This window comes from Salvelinus alpinus, chromosome 37, assembly GCF_045679555.1.
Source record: "Salvelinus alpinus chromosome 37, SLU_Salpinus.1, whole genome shotgun sequence".
NCBI classification, from domain to species: domain Eukaryota; kingdom Metazoa; phylum Chordata; class Actinopteri; order Salmoniformes; family Salmonidae; genus Salvelinus; species Salvelinus alpinus.
The window spans coordinates 8,989,398-9,005,704 of record NC_092122.1 but is presented as its reverse complement, the minus strand read 5'-3'; the positions used below and the strand labels follow the sequence as shown (position 1 = coordinate 9,005,704).

General features: G+C 44.0%; 1 protein-coding gene across 10 annotated transcripts in view; it reads right to left on the bottom strand.

Annotated features, from left to right (window-relative positions):
* Positions 1 to 16,307, bottom strand: part of LOC139565892 (DENN domain-containing protein 5B-like) — an 84,828-nt gene that overhangs the window by 19,467 nt on the left and 49,054 nt on the right. For all 10 annotated transcript variants that reach the window (XM_071386520.1, XM_071386522.1, XM_071386524.1 and 7 more), the window contains 3 exons: positions 12,673 to 12,782; positions 7,516 to 8,194; positions 2,388 to 2,575 (listed from right to left, as the gene is read on the bottom strand). In XM_071386520.1, coding sequence (XP_071242621.1) covers positions 2,388 to 2,575; positions 7,516 to 8,194; positions 12,673 to 12,782 — 977 coding nt within the window. The remainder of the gene's footprint in view (positions 1 to 2,387; positions 2,576 to 7,515; positions 8,195 to 12,672; positions 12,783 to 16,307) is intronic.

The following is a 16,307-nucleotide window of genomic DNA, read 5'->3' as shown; positions in this document are numbered from 1 at the left end:
CAGTATTAAACCCAAAACACCAGTCTCAACGTCAACAGTAAAGAGGCTACTCCGGGATGCTGGCCTTCTAGGTAGAGTTGCATAGAAAAAGCCATATCTCAGACTGGCCAATAAAAAGAAAAGATTAAGATGGGCAAAAGACCACAAGACACTGGACAGAGGAACTCTGCCGAGAAGGCCAGCATCCCGGAGTCGGCTCTTCACTGTTGACGGTGAGACTGGTGTTTTGCGTGTACTATTTAATGAAACTGCCAGTTGAGGACTTGTGAGGCGTCGGTTTCTCAAATTAGACACTAATGTACTTGTGCACAACTGAGCAAGAGGACCAGGGCCTCCCACTCCTCTTTATATTCTGGTTAGAGCCAGTTTGTGCTGTTCTGTGAAGGGAGTAGTACACAGCGTTGTACGAGATCTTCAGTTTCTTGGCAATTTCTCACATGGAAGCCTTCATTCTCAGAACAATAATAGACTGACGAGTTTCAGAAGAAAGGTCTTTGTTTCTGCCCATTTTGAGCCTGTAATCGAACGCACAAATGCTGATGTTCCAGATACTCAACTAGTCTAAAGAAGGCCAGTTTTATTGCTTCTTTAATCAGAACAACAGTTTTCAGCTGTGTGCTAACATAATTGCAAAAGGGTTTTCTAATGATCAATTAGCCTTTTAAAATGATAAACTTGGATTAGCTAACACAACGTGCCATTGGAACACAGGAGTGATGGTTGCTGATAACAAGCCTCTGTACGCCTATGTAGATATTCCATAAAAAATCTGCCGTTTCCAGCTTCAATACTCATTTACAACATTAACAATGTCTACAATGTATTTCTGATCAATTTGATGTTATTTTAAAATGGACAAAAAATGTGCTTTTCTTTCAAAAACAAGGACATATCTAAGTGACCCCAAACCTTTGAACGGTATACACATGCTGTGTTATAGCGTATACTTCCAGGCTCTACTGTCCCTGTGAGAGGATGACTAGGAGTTACTGTACACCTGAATACATGACATTAGCATTTACTCTCTGGCATCTGAAACGCTGGGTTTACCACCAATTGACTATAGTTTAATAACAGCATTTGCTAGGCTCCAGATGTGAATTTCAAAACTCAACATTTTCTTCTCCATGTATTTCTGGGTCCAGGTTTGACTCATGTGCACGGCTCTGTGAGGGCTGCATCAGCCGTCTGTGCACAGATCTGACCTGACGTGGATTGGCTTAACGGAGGTTTATTTAGGTAGTGGAGAAGACTGCAGGCCATCCGCCTGATTTACGCGATGCGGAAAATGGAGCACGCACCCCGCTGGGTGATTGTACAGGCACACAATGTTTGGCCTAGTTTCGGGTTAAAAGCCATTGGTTCCTCTTTTGCATTAAAAAGAAAGGATGGAGAATCAAGAGGGACAAACCGATATTAAACTGTTGGTATTCATGAGTGTGTGCATGTGCATGTACTTGTTTTCTATTTGCTATGCAAACATGACTAATATGATTAGGAGACGAATTATTGTTCTGCCATTTGAAATGGAAATTAGATTAATTCTTTTTACAGAGCCAGGGTTCAAAAAGGCAAGTCTTTCATTCATTCACATCCTCTCTCTATGATCCTTCCCTTCTTTCCGTTTGCTTTCAGCCCTCCATTTCTAGGTCATCCTCCTCACTTCAAAGAATCATTCAGAAATAGAGATATTTCTAAATTAAAACATTTGGCACCGTGTGATCTTTAGGTGAGGATCCGGAGGAACACAAAAGGGCAGAACATTGGATTGTGAGGAGGAGGCAGGAGCAGCACCAGGGAACGCCGCCTGATGCTGCACTGACTCTGATAATTAGCATCCATACGGAATGGGCCAGATTAATGAGCGGTGGGAGTGGGAGGGAGGGAAGGAGGGAGAGCCCTGAAGCTGGGAATCTCTTTGGGATGTTCCAGACCATTAGGAGTCTTATCTTGTCCCCACACACACATGCTGTGCACCGAGGGTTCCATCACTTCCACTGTCTAAGGAGGTCGCTCGAAGCCTTTCCAGAGAAACATCAGTTCGAGTTCCTTCTACACAGGAACAATAGGGGTCTATGCAAACACATTGGGCTGCGAGTGATAAAACCAATAGAAGTATCTCCAATAGACTAAAATAAACTTTCAATAGACGTTCCTCTACAATAAGAGTCTGAAAGCTGCATTTCCACTTCCCGCTCAGTCTGAATAGGAGCCAGGTAGTCTGTCTGTGTGCGTGGGAGGCACATTGTGGAGAGTCAGGGTTGGATGGCATTGGACAGTGTGCATTCAGCAACAATGAGCCCTTACTGTAACTGCCTATTGCATGAGACACACACTTACAAATAAAAAACAGATCCAGTCTCACACACAGACACATTAGTCCATACCTCCTGTGGCAGCTCTAGTTTGGAGCGGTCGGTGCCCTCCTTGGACTGCAGGCCCATGAGGTAGGGCACGGGGGCATCCAGGAAGTGCAGCAGTGAGGCGGGTAGGATGGGCACGTAGACATGCTGCCACTGGAACGGGAAGAGCAGGGTGGTGATGCCCTCCGCAACTGTCATCAACCGCTGGTAGTCTGGAGAGAGGTAGGGTGAGGGAAGGGAGAGAATTTGGGAGGGGGAGAGGTGGAGGAAAAGGAGGGATGGAGTGAGTGATTGGAAAGGTGGAGGGGAAATATAAGGGAGATGTTAGAGAGGGAGGAGAGAAGAAGCAGCAGAGAGTAACTTTAAATCAACAGATCAAAATTGAATCTGGGGGCAATACGGGATGAAAGAAACTCTGTTCTGATGGATTCAATTTAAATCACCATTCTGTGTGTGTGCGCGTGTGCGTGTGTGTGCGCGTGCGCGTGTGTGTGTTGGCCCGCAATGTCTCCTGTTCCTGATTAAAGATTAGGACCAGTGGTCTCACCCTGGCTTTGGTACTGAGTTCAGGAGTTCCATCATCAGATATGAATAAAATGATCAGACCGTAAGCCTGACTGACCTCCATAATAAATCAACGGCACGCTATACCAATTTATCCACGCAACCACTCTCCCTCTAGCCTTTTCTCCATCCCTCACTCGCTTTCACTCTCTCCGCTGCTCAGGTGTACTTTCACTCAAAATGCATTACACTTTTCAAGGTCGACAAAGCATTACACAAAGACCTAGCCAATTTACATTCTACAAGAGAACTAGGGGACCTAGCATTTGTATATTGCGTGTGTGTGTGTGTGTGAGAGACTGTGTGCGTGCATCTACCTTGCCTCAAAGTCTGTCTGCAAGTGACCATCTTGCTATAAATACACAGACCAACGCATGCGTCTCACACACAGATGGACGGACAGACACTCTAATTGACCCTCTATTCCCAATCCCCCCCCCCCCCCCCCCATACAAGGTCTCAGGTCAGGGAAAGACAGCTAAGTGCATTGGACATTACACTGGACTATACACTGCACGCACAATATATTCCAATACAGAGCATGGATCCAGACTGGCGACATCTTCCAATGGTCGGTTGCTGTGTATTAGACAGAGTAGCTGTAAGGATCCAGATGCTCTTTCAGAGAGCTGAAAACAGCTCCACTTTAGCATCTCCTCCTCTCGGTCTCATGAGCAACTAATCATACTAATAACACACTAACACTGTACAGAGAGCACACCAGACCTGGCCATTAATCAGTGTGTGTGTGTGCGCACTGCAGGAGCACCTGTCTGTGTGTGTGTGTCCATTAGCCACTGTCTGCGCCTCGAATTCTCCATTTTGAGGCCTAGCTATTTTGAGGCCTAGCTACAAACATTAGGAACAGAACAGGGGTGCTTGCAGTTGAAATTGTAATGATAACCCACCTGCCTTCCTGCCTCCCATGGAGATGATTAGTAATGATGGAGAGGAGGAGGGGGTACGGTGTGAAAAGGTGTATGTGGAGGGGTATCTGTAGGGGCTCCTACTTATAGGATATTTATGGAGAAAACTAAAGACACATGATAGATAGGAGTAATAACACCCTCACAAAAGACTTGCGCCACAGGACACGCAGAAAATGGAATGAGAGTCATGTAGAGACACGGTGAAAGTGTGATTTGAGGATCACAGTAACGCATTCTATGATTGGATCCCAGATAAGAAAAGGGAGACAGAGAAATGAGGTGAAGGCCGACACAAAGAGAAAGTGTGGTAGCGAAAGAGCGAGACGGAGTGAGAAAGAGTGGGAGAAACCGAGAGAAAGACAGAACTAAAAAGGGGAGTGTGAGAGTTGCTGAGTAAACTTTCTAGCTCCTCTGTGGTGCACTGCACACCCACACACTCGTACAATAACACACTGACCGTATACAAGCTAAACCCTTACACTGCAATACTCAATTATGTATGAGGGGAAACCTAGAAGAGCTGCAGAAAACTTGGGACTTTTACATGACTTTACTTAAGCAATGCATAAAATAAAGGAAACTACACAGCAAACTAATACCCATGTATTTATATTGCATAAATGCACCAATTTGCCCTTCAGCTAGTCTATCAAAGAAACGCTTGCAATAATTTTACCGGTAACTACTTCAAAGTGCTGCCAACATGCCCTTTTGGCATTCCCTGTGGGAAACCAGTCTCTCTCTGAAATGAACAGAGCAATAGAACCACAACAAGGAACATAAGAGAACAAAAATCAGGATAACGTAGTTAATAACCAAATATACTCTCACAAGCCTCTGCATGTTGAGGGTTTTAACTTGACACAGCCTGCTCTGTGATGCAGAGAAAGATAGAGTGATTCTCATTAAAGGATGAGTCACAGTACTTTACTCATGTCTCACGCAACTCTATCCCAACTTTCTTTCCTCTCTCATCCACTGTTATGATCGTATTATGTGAAGATAAGTTTAGCCCCGACATGAATATGAATACACTGCGTCTCGACAGACTTCATTAATACATAATTCTTGCTGATTTGACACCAGCTCTTCCTAATTTAATATTCAACCCGTCACAGATGTGAGACTCCAGTTTTCCCCAACACGAAAAACATCAAAAGCACCCTGCAAAGGCTCATGGGGGAATAATATTATTCTCTCCGTCCGATGTTGACCTCAGCTGAACTACATGGGGGGGGGGGGGGTGGTTATGCGAGAGTGTTCAACTCTATTTCACAGGGCCATTAAAAACTTTCACAACACCCTCCAATACTGCTTTCCAATGGAGGTTGTTGTGTAAAATATTGTATGTTATTGCTTGATAAGTAGGGGAATGCATTGAATTGTCGTCATCTGCAAACGTCCAAAACAGATACAGTTGACCACAATGCTGCTGGGGCCAAGTGGAAAATGCGAACGGAAGAGACAAAGATCGGCTTCTGTGTTTCAAGGCTGAACATATGACACGAGGCAAGTCATAGTGAAACTGTCAGTCATTGGGACTGGTCCCTATCAGACACAGTCTCAGAAGGGACGAGACAAGCCAACAATGGTACACAACAGAAACCAGGTGCACTCCCAGCACAGAGAGAGGGGAGAAGGAGACATGGTGTAAAGTCCCCTCATTTTCATATGAACAGTATGCTTTGATCAACCACCTTATTGCACGCTCTGACTGACTAAGTCTCTCTGAATGAATGCAGGGATTTTTCTGCTATTGAAATCCTTGGGCAGGAAGCCTAAGCGTTTTTTCTGGTCGCCTAAAGTTCGGGATGGAAAAGTGCTTTCAGTGTCAACTTAAACCAGATATAATGTATGTTTAGAAGATATTGGAACTATATATTTTTTTATTATATCATCTTTGAGAACTAACAATCATCCAAAATAAAAGTCAGGGAGAATTGAAAGATCCCCAAACAATGATTTTAGTTTTAAAACAGCAACCTTTCTCTCAACTGCATGTCAAAATGCTTAGCTACATGGAGAAATGTGTAGACTTGTAGGACATTTGCTTTAAAAATGGCAAAGTCTCTCTACACCGCCAAGAAGAGAACTCAAAATGTTGCACTATAACTGTGCTCCTGGAATAACTAAAATATCAAATCTAAATTACTGATTAATCATCTTATTAATTACATCTCAGACCCACGCCCTCCACAGAGCTGCAGGATTGGACTAAACGCCTGCTTGTCACTTCCTTCCCGTGTCTCGGCCAATGAGTGAGCGAGGATCATGGTGGGCACTGGGCAGTTTCCGTCTGTTGTGATTTCATTGGTTGTTGATGGATCATATAAGACAATGAGGACATAAGGCCAAACTTGTCACATTAACACACATGCTGCATCCTATTCACAATATTGTGCACTAGTTTTGACCAGAGCCCAATGTGCCCTGGTCAAAGGTAGTCCACAATATAGGGAATAGCATGCATTGGGACCCATCCACAGAACATTTTACAGATGCAGTTTCCATGCATCAACCCTTCCATCAAATTGCCTCCAGGCAAATCAAGCACATTGTTTTTATTAAAGAGGAATTAGAATGCCTTTTAGCAGCCGTGACGCAGGGTAGGAGCTAAATGGGATGCCGCCAACGCTTCGCCGTGAAAAATGAGGAACATTAAAACGTTACTGGAATGTTTTTCATTCGGATAAAGAGGTTTTTAATTATTTTGTTTCAGGAGCGATTCCCTCTGACAGTTGGTTTGATAAATTAAACATGGGAGATCATTTCTCAAAGGATAGATGAGTGGGGATGGATGGGAGCGAAGGGGTGGATGAGGATGAGTGGTTGGAGGAGGGAGAGGCCTGTCTCTGTCGTTTTCTCTCAAGCAGACAGAAATGGCATGGTGCTAGTGACAGTCCCTTTGTTTGACTGCCATCAACTCAACTAATGAACTCCCATGCATTACAGATAATTACATTAGAGACATTAAACTCCAACCAACTCTAAAACAAAACAAGAGCCACTTAATGGGAAGTCACAACCCATTAATTCATTAGGCAAGACTACTTTCCACTCCAAAGGACGTCAATGGACCAGAACCACCCAATCAAACATTCAACAGACAAGAAGCTCTCTCGATGTCTCTTTCTCTGCAACAGTCTTAAGCCAATCAGATAATGGCATCCTGTAGTTTAGTCTACTGTAATCTACAGTGAAGTCTATGGCAGATACAGTCAGTCTTGGCCTGACGTCTACAGACTACTGTCTGGCTGTTTGTCCTTTGACTGACCATGCTTCCTAATCCCAGCCCCTACCCTGCTGCTGTCCAGTCAGTCAACCCGCATAGCTCCAGTCCCAGGGAGAGGAATAGCTCTCTACCACACCCAGATTACAGTAGTCTAATCCTAAACTCATTTGGGCCAGGGAGTCAAGGACAGGCCTGGACCACAGATTACACCCCAGTAATGACACAGTCAGTCATGTTCCATTGGCTCCAGCTGAGTGGATGTGTTGAGGAATAGGGAGGAATGACTTATCCGAACCATCCCCCAACCTGGTATCTGTCATCACCATACCACCTGGCTGGAGAAGCAACCCCCACTCAACAACCTGCTGCCAAGGAATGTTGAGGCAGAGAGGAGTGTGTGTGTGCATGTATAATAAGCATCCCTTACCCTGTGAGTAGAGCAGAATCTGCATCTCCAGCAGGGTACAGTTGAAGAGATGCACCAGGTTCTCTACCCCCAGCAGAGTGAAGGTCTGGCCCAGAGGGAAGTCAGCCAGAGGCAGCTCCCCAGGCCCAGGACGCTGACACACGATGGGCTCGTACACCCCGTGGAACTTCAGCGAGCGCCCCGGAGGGGGCAGGGGCACCTCGTACAGGATGTTGTGCACGTAGCTTTCCAGAGGGAGGGGCGGGGGCGAGGCGGCTGTGACGGCCCGGTGCACCTGGGACAGGAAACGGCGGCAGGCGTGCATGAAGGGCATGGGCGTGATCAGACACAACGCCTTGGAGACGAAGAGCGTGTCCCGCGACGCGTCGTAGCCGCCGCACGCCGCCGACCGGCACGAGGATGAAGACGGAGAATCTGCTTCGTCGAGGCTGCTAGCCAGAGAGTCCATACTGGAGGAAGAGGAGGAAGAGGGGGAGGCGGAGGAAGGGTTCTCAGCCTGGTACATCTGGTAGAGGGTCTGCATGGCCGAGCAGATCTGAGGCGACGTCACCTCCTCGTAGAAGGTGTGGACGAAGCCGTAGGTGCGAGAGCCATCCTCCCGTGTGATCAGGAAGGAGTGGAACTGGGGCTCGCGGCTGTCTGCCTGTGTCCTGAACGACAGGCCTTTGGGCATACAGAGCTACGGAGAGAGAGAGGGAGAGGGACAATAATAATGATGATTATAAATGTGGTATTAATAATTGAGATAGTTGACAGAATCAATGAGGCCTTACATCAGAAACGACTGAGACTGCATGTACCAGAATGTGTGTGTACCAGACTGTGTTGGGTGTGTGTGTACATCTACAGTTTGAATGTGTGTGTGTGTGTGTGTGTGTGTGTGTGTGTGTGTGTGTGTGTGTGCGTGTCGCATCCCTAATCAAATCAGCATAATCTGCTTTGATAGCAGCCCAGTCAGCAACACAGCAGCCAGCATGAAATAAAATATGGTTGATTATCTCCATTATGTTGATTTGCAGAGCTGAGCTGAATACAAAATTAATCATCACACACACACACACACACACACACACACACACACACACACACACACACACACACAAATTAACCCCTGTCGCTAACACAGATAAACAGGCCTGTAGTTGGCCAATGTTCTGTTCAGAATGGATTATAAAAGTGGTGAGTGAATCCTGGTTTCAACTGATCACTACTGACAAGATAACTCCCACACTGCCTCAATCTGTCTGTTCTGTGTGGAAATCGAGAGGCAAATTAAACACATCCGAAACGCTGCAATTTCTCCCCAGAAATGAGAGTCCATACGCTTCCAAATCAAATCCTTCTATCCCAAGAAATATCATGAAACCATACGGATCAAGGAAAAAATATTCCTCCCTGGAAAAGAGGGAGAGAGTTCAAACCTACGTTGAAGATAAGGATAAGACAACAGGATTCTAATATCCCTTTGCAACAAATGGGGCCATCTGTGCTAATGAGCAACGGAGCTGGTCCCAGATTTGTTGTCTTAACCTGCACATTTTCGACCTGCTGCCGGTTGAAACTGGGGAAACATCAACAGGCAATCAAAATCAGTACAACTCTGCATGCAAGTTGGAGAATATTTGCCTAAACCAACACTGCTCTGAAACACATTATACAGTATCCACAACTCCACACTGCTCTGAAACACATTATACAGTATCAACAACTCCACACTGCTCTGAAACACATTATACAGTAGCAACAACTCCACACTGCTCTGAAACACATCATACAGTATCAACAACTCAACACTGCTCTGAAACACATTATACAGTAACAACTCCACACTGCTCTGAAACACATTATACAGTAGCAACAACTCCACACTGCTCTGAAACACATTATACAGTATCAACAACTCCACACTGCTCTGAAACACATTATACAGTATCAACAACTCAACACTGCTCTGAAACACATTATACAGTATCAACAACTCAACACTGCTCTGAAACACATTATACAGTAACAACTCAACACTGCTCTGAAACACATTATACAGTATCAACAACTCCACACTGCTCTGAAACACATTATACAGTATCAACAACTCCACACTGCTCTGAAACACATTATACAGTAACAACTCCACACTGCTCTGAAACACATTATACAGTAGCAACAACTCCACACTGCTCTGAAACACATCATACAGTATCAACAACTCCACACTGCTCTGAAACACATTATACAGTAGCAACAACTCCACACTGCTCTGAAACACATTATACAGTATCAACAACTCCACACTGCTCTGAAACACATTATACAGTATCAACAACTCAACACTGCTCTGAAACACATTATACAGTATCAACAACTCAACACTGCTCTGAAACACATTATACAGTAGCAACAACTCAACACTGCTCTGAAACACATTATACAGTATCCAGAACTCAACACTGCTCTGAAACACATTATACAGTATCCAGAACTCAACACTGCTCTGAAACACATTATACAGTATCCACAACTCAACACTGCTCTGAAACACATTATACAGTAGCAACAACTCAACACTGTCTGACATATTACATTCATATACAAGTGACTCCGTAGCACAGCGGCTTCATCTAATCCCATTGAAACACTTCCATTGAAGTCTCCCTCAACTCTTCCTGTTCTGACAAAATTGAGCAGAAACTGTCGACTGTTTAAAGTAAAGGCTCCAAGCCAAAAAGCCATCCCACCCTCCTGTCAACTGTAACTGTGTCTGGGGCCATCAACCTGGGCCTCAGCTCTGTTAGGCTCAAAATGACTTCAGATAGACATTTCAGAATTCCTAGCAGAACATTTCACAGTGTTCTTGGATAATCCCAGGTAATGTTCCCATCTGTTAAACTTTCCCCTTATTCCGACACGGACACGGGAATTGTGGGGGTTCCGAGTGAGTGACGCACTGATGGAGCAATAAGCTGAACAAACTGAAGCACATACACATTCATACTCCCTCACTCATGCATATCCTCGGGCACTAGCTCTCTCACACACACACCTTCTGACTCAGGGCCCAATTAACAAGAAAATCAAATCAGTGCCAACAGCAGTCTGTGTGTGTGTGTGTGTGTGTGTGTGTGTGTGTGTGTGTGTGTGTGTGTGTGTGTGTGTGTGTGTGTGTGAGAGAGTGAGAGTGAGAGAGAGTGAGTGGGAAAGAAAGAAATAATAATCGAGGGAGGGATTTATGAGAAAAGGATTGGGATATGAAAAGCAATCATCAGAACGGCTTTGTTGCCAGGCCCACAGGGGCAGGAAGTGTGATTACACTAAGGTCACCCTATGAGTAGGGAGAGTAGAGATGAGAGAGAAGGTTAATGGAGAGTGGGAAAGGGGATATGGATGGTGAGTGGGATGGAGATACTATACATAGAAATGAATGGGGTTGGGTTGAGGCAAGCAGGGAGAGGGCTGAGATTCATAATGGTTCTGCCATTGGAGCCTTCATAGCTGCACTGCATTGGTGTTCCATTTCAGACCTGGAACACACCGCACAATGGGCCATCGCTTCCATGCCGACGTAAACTGAGAACACGATGTGAATAATTCAGCGGTTCTGACGCCAGTGTGTGATGTAATGGCCAACGCCAACGGAAAAATAGTGACCTTGCATCACGAGAGCCGACACCAAACGTTTCCAGGGCCTCCTCTATAGGGACAGGTATCAATGTTAGCTACCTCTACTGGGGCTCAATATGCTGGGTTAGGCAAACACACACACACAAATACACAGACACAACAAACATATGATCCCTCAACCACATATACTTCAGTGGACCCAGATCATTGAGTGACAGGTCAGCGGGACCTATAGCAGTGTCTTCCATGACAGGTCTTGGTGATTCAAAACATGTTTAATGTAGTCTTCTGGTTTGTCATTTCCTGCAGTGTATGGGTTATATTGGCCATCTATCACAAACCCCTGAGGAGACTTATTGCTATTATAAACTGATTACCAACGTAATTAGAGCAGTAAAAAATACATGTTTTGTCATGCCCGTGGTATACAGTCTGATATACCATGGCGCAAACCATCTAGTTCATAAAATGCTATAAAGCACAAATACAATTTCATCATCACCATCTTAACTTTTCCCTTTTTTTCATGAATGCAGATATTTGACAACATAAAGCTTTGTCTTGTCAGATATTCCCTCCCCTAACGTACCTTTCCACCCTGGCATGCTTACCCTCCCCTTGTCCCGTCAACACGAAACAACTGAATCTAAACCCAGACTGCAGAAAAGCAGCCACAGTCCGTGTAGCGCAGCCTACAAAACCCTCTGGGTAAATCCATAGAGACAGAGGGGATTTGGGCGCCTTCGCCCCATTACCCAGGGTACCCTAGAGAGAAGGCACTGCATTGTGTCTTAATCCTGGGCCTCTCTGCTCCAATGGTGTGTGTGTGTGTGGTTTCCTAAAGCATTGGTTGGAATAATCCTAGCATGCCCTTCCTTTCCACTGTATATGATCTAAAAAGGCCTTTCAATGCCTAGTTGGGGTATTGTTTATCGTCCTTCTGTTCCCTCCATCCATTCCTTCCCCCAACCCAGTTTGGTTCCCTGCTGCCTACTATTAGATTGAATAGAGCCTGTTTATCGTCCTCCTATTCCCCTCATTCAGGGTTAAGTAGGTTACTTTCTAAATGTAATCCCTTACTAGTTGCCTGTCCAAAATTGTAATAAGTCACTTTTGGTTTCCCCAAACTCAGTAATGTAATCGGATTACGTTCACTTACTTTTGGATTACTTTCCCCTTAATAGGCATTAGATGAAGACAAAAATGATCCATCAAACGCATTTGGAGTGTCATCATATTGGTCTCTGACTTGTGGTCAGACTTGCTCATGTGGAACAAATTTAAACGTGTCCTGATTTTCAATGCTGAATTGAATGTCACTGAGAAAACAGAAAGGTGTCATAATGTATTTTTTCCACAAACATCCTTACAAAGTCATCCAATAAGTAATCATCTAGTTTTTCAGAAGTGTCTGTAATCTAATTACAATTTTTTTTGTAATCAGATTATATGTAACTGATCACCCCTCAACACTGCAATATGGTCCCTCCATCCATCCACCACTCAGTTTGGCTCAGAACTCAGCGATGGTTCACCCACCATGTTGACAGCATCCTGGTCGAAGGGGTTCCACTCCACGTTCTCAGGGTAGTGGGCCAGGACTTTAGACTTGAACGTCCTCTTCAGGGGGCTCTGCTCAAAGTTCTCCCCTAGAGAGGGAGAGAAAGAAAGAGGTCAAGTCTCTGGGCCAGTTGAAAGGTTTACCTGGACAACCAAGTTGACTAACTAAAGATATTGGTGCATGTCAAAGTGTGTGTGTGAGTGTGCATAAGAGGGGGATCAAAGATTGTCATAAGGGAATACAAGGAAGAAAACAAGAATGAGCACAGCTGTATGTTGCTCAGCATTCTGCCCGCCCGTCCAGCATCACTACTCTGGACGGTTCTGACTTAGAATATGTGGACAACTACAAATACCTAGGTGTCTGGTTAGACTGTAAACTCTCCTTCCAGACTCACATTAAGCATCTCCAATCCAAAACTAAATCTAGAATCAGCATCCTATTTCGCAACAAAGCATCCTTCACTCATGCTGCCAAACATACCCTCGTAAAACTGACTATCCTACTGATCCTTGACTTCGGCGATGTTATTTACAAAATAGCCTCCAACACTCTACTCAGCAAATTGGATGCAGTCTATCACAGCGCCATCCGTTTTGTCACCAAAGCCCCATATACTACCCACCACTGCGACCTGTATGCTCTTGTTGGCTGGCCCTCGCTTCATATTCGTCGCCAAACCAACTGGCTCCAGGTCATTTATAAGTCTTTGCTAGGTAAAGCCCCGCCTTGCCTTAGCTCACTGGTCACCATAGCAGCACCCACCCATAGCACACGCTCCAGCAGGTATATTTCACTGGTCACCCCCAAGGCCAAATCCTCCTTTGGCCGCCTTTCCTTCCAGTTCTCTGCTGCCAAAGACTGGAACGAACTGCAAAAATCACTGAATCTGGAGACTCATAACTCCCTCACTAACTTTAAGAACCAGCTGTCAGAGTAGCTCACAGATCACTGCACCTGTACATAGCCCATCCAACTACCTCATCCCCATACTGTTATTAATTTGATTTATTTTGCTCCTTTGCACCCCAGTATCTCTATTTGCACATTCATCTTCTGCACATCTATCACTCCAGTGTTTAATTGCTATATTGTAATTATCTCGCCACTATGGCCTATTTATTGCCTTACCTCCCTTACCCTACCTCATTTGCACACACTGTATATAGACTTTTTCTATTGTATTATTGACTGTATATTTGTTTATTCCATGTGTAACTCTGTGTTGTTGTTTTTGTGTTGCACTGCTTTGCTTTATCTTGGCCAGGTCGCAGTTGTAAATGAGAACTGTTCTCAACTGGCCTACCTGGTTAAATAATGGTGAAATAAATAAAAAAATATAGAAAAAAAATCTGGGATCTCTCATAGGTGAAATTCCTATCTGTCAGCACCTGCGCTATGAAGCTCTCCACTCTCCCACCCACACAAAACAATAAATATTTCCCCTTGCCGGCAGCCTTCCTTGTTCTGGTTCCACTCACTTTGCTAACCTCATGTGGAAAACAGCAAGGTGTAATGAACAACACATCTACATCATCATGAAGCCCCAGCCTTGATGCTAGGCTACTAAAAGCTACACAAGTAACAGTTTGTATCTAATGGTGCAGCAGCAGCGTGTCTAATGGAGTATAAGCAGGACCATGTTGACTCATGTGTCAGACAACTGCAGACTACAACAGGTCCCCTGAGCAAGGAGCAGCTGGGACCGTGTCATTAGCTTAGCTTAGCTAAGCAGTAATAAGATGTGTGCAATCTGAGTCTTATCCATTTCCTTCACTACCGTGTAGGGTTGCAAAGGGTCAGAAACTTTACAGTAAATTCCTGACATTTTCCATGAGAAGTTAAGCCCAGGGATTTTGCTTAAATTCATCAAAAAAGCATGCACAGTGCATTCTTCCATCACATGTGCAGTGCACACTTTCAATCACATGTACAGCTGATTCTCAATATCTTGCACACTAATGAGATGCTATTGAGCCCACACTACTACACTGTCTGAGTCAAGGACTACATGCTTTCTGGTAAGTTTTCTTTACAATACTGGGTGGGGTGAATATATTTTATATGACATACATGGTTTTTTGTTAACTAGTAAATAGTAGCCTACAGCAAAGTGTGTTTAAATCATTTCAAACTTGTTAACCTGTTGAGGACAGAGGGCGCTATTTTCACTTTGGGGGAAAATCGTGCCCAATTTAAACGGCCTCGTACTCAATTCTTGCTCGTACAATATGCATATTATTATTACTATTGGATAGAAAACACTCTAGTTTCTAAAACCGTTTGAATTATATCTGTGAGTAAAACAGAACTCATTTTGCAGCAAACTTCCTGACAGGAAGTGGAAAATCTGAAATCGATGCTCTGTTCTAGGGCCTGCCTATAAATGGGCTTGATATATATTAGTATACATGCACGTCATACACCTTCCACTAGATGTCAATAGGGAGTGAGAGAAGAAATTGAGTGTTTATCTTGATCTGAGGTGGAATAAAAGCTCTTGGCATGACGTGACACCCATTTCCTGTTTCCTGGAACGCGCGAGAAGGGACCTGGTATTGCCTTCTGTAAAGCTGTCGTTATAGACGACTAATATCTCCGGCTTTGATTTTATTTGATAAATGTGACAATATCATCGTGAAGTATGTTTTTTCAATATAGTTTTATTAGATTATTGAAATTTTTTCGGGACGTTAGGCGTGTTGCGTTGTGTGCCTTTGTTCAGGAAGGAGAGCTTCACGCCACTTTGCTAGCTTTCCGTGCTAATTGACTGGAGAAGAGGACGTTCTAAAACCAAACAACGATTGTTCTGGACAAAGGACCCCTTGTACAACATTCTGATGGAAGATCATCAAAAGTAGGACCCATTTTATGATGCTATTTCATATATCTGTCGAACATGTGAACTAGTAGTTTGCGCCCAGATTTTGGGCACTCTCTTGCTATAACTAAGCTGGATGTCGTAATGAAGTTATTTTTAGAATTCTAACACGGCGATTGCATTAAGAACTAGTGAAAATTAATATATTTTGCTGGTTTATTCGCTATCGCTAACATGCCTATTGCTATCGCTAACGTGCCTTGATGAATGAATGCGATAGTGTGGTAGGCTATTGTAGTTAGCTAATATAATGCTATATTGTGTTTTCGCTGTAAAACACTTTTAAAAAATCGGAAATATTGGCTGGATTCACAAGATGTTTGTCTTTAATTTGCTGTACACCATCGATTTTTCAGAAATGTTTCATGTCGTGTATTTAGGTATTTCACGTTGGTCTCTATAATTACTCTGGCTGCTTCGGTGCTATTTTGACGGTAGCTGTGATGGTAGCTGCAATGTAAAACTGATTTATACCTCAAATATGCACATTTTTCGAACAAAACATAGATTTATTGTGTAACATGTTATAGGACTGTCATCTGATGAAGTTGTTTCTTGGTTAGTTTGGTTGGATCTTGGTTAGTTATGTTGGTTTTGTGCATGCTACCTGTGCTGTGAAAAATGTCTGTCCTTTTTTGTATTTGGTGGTGAGCTAACATAAATATACGTGGTGTTTTCGCTGTAAAACATTTTAAAAATCAGACATGTTGGCTGGATTCACAAGATGTGTAT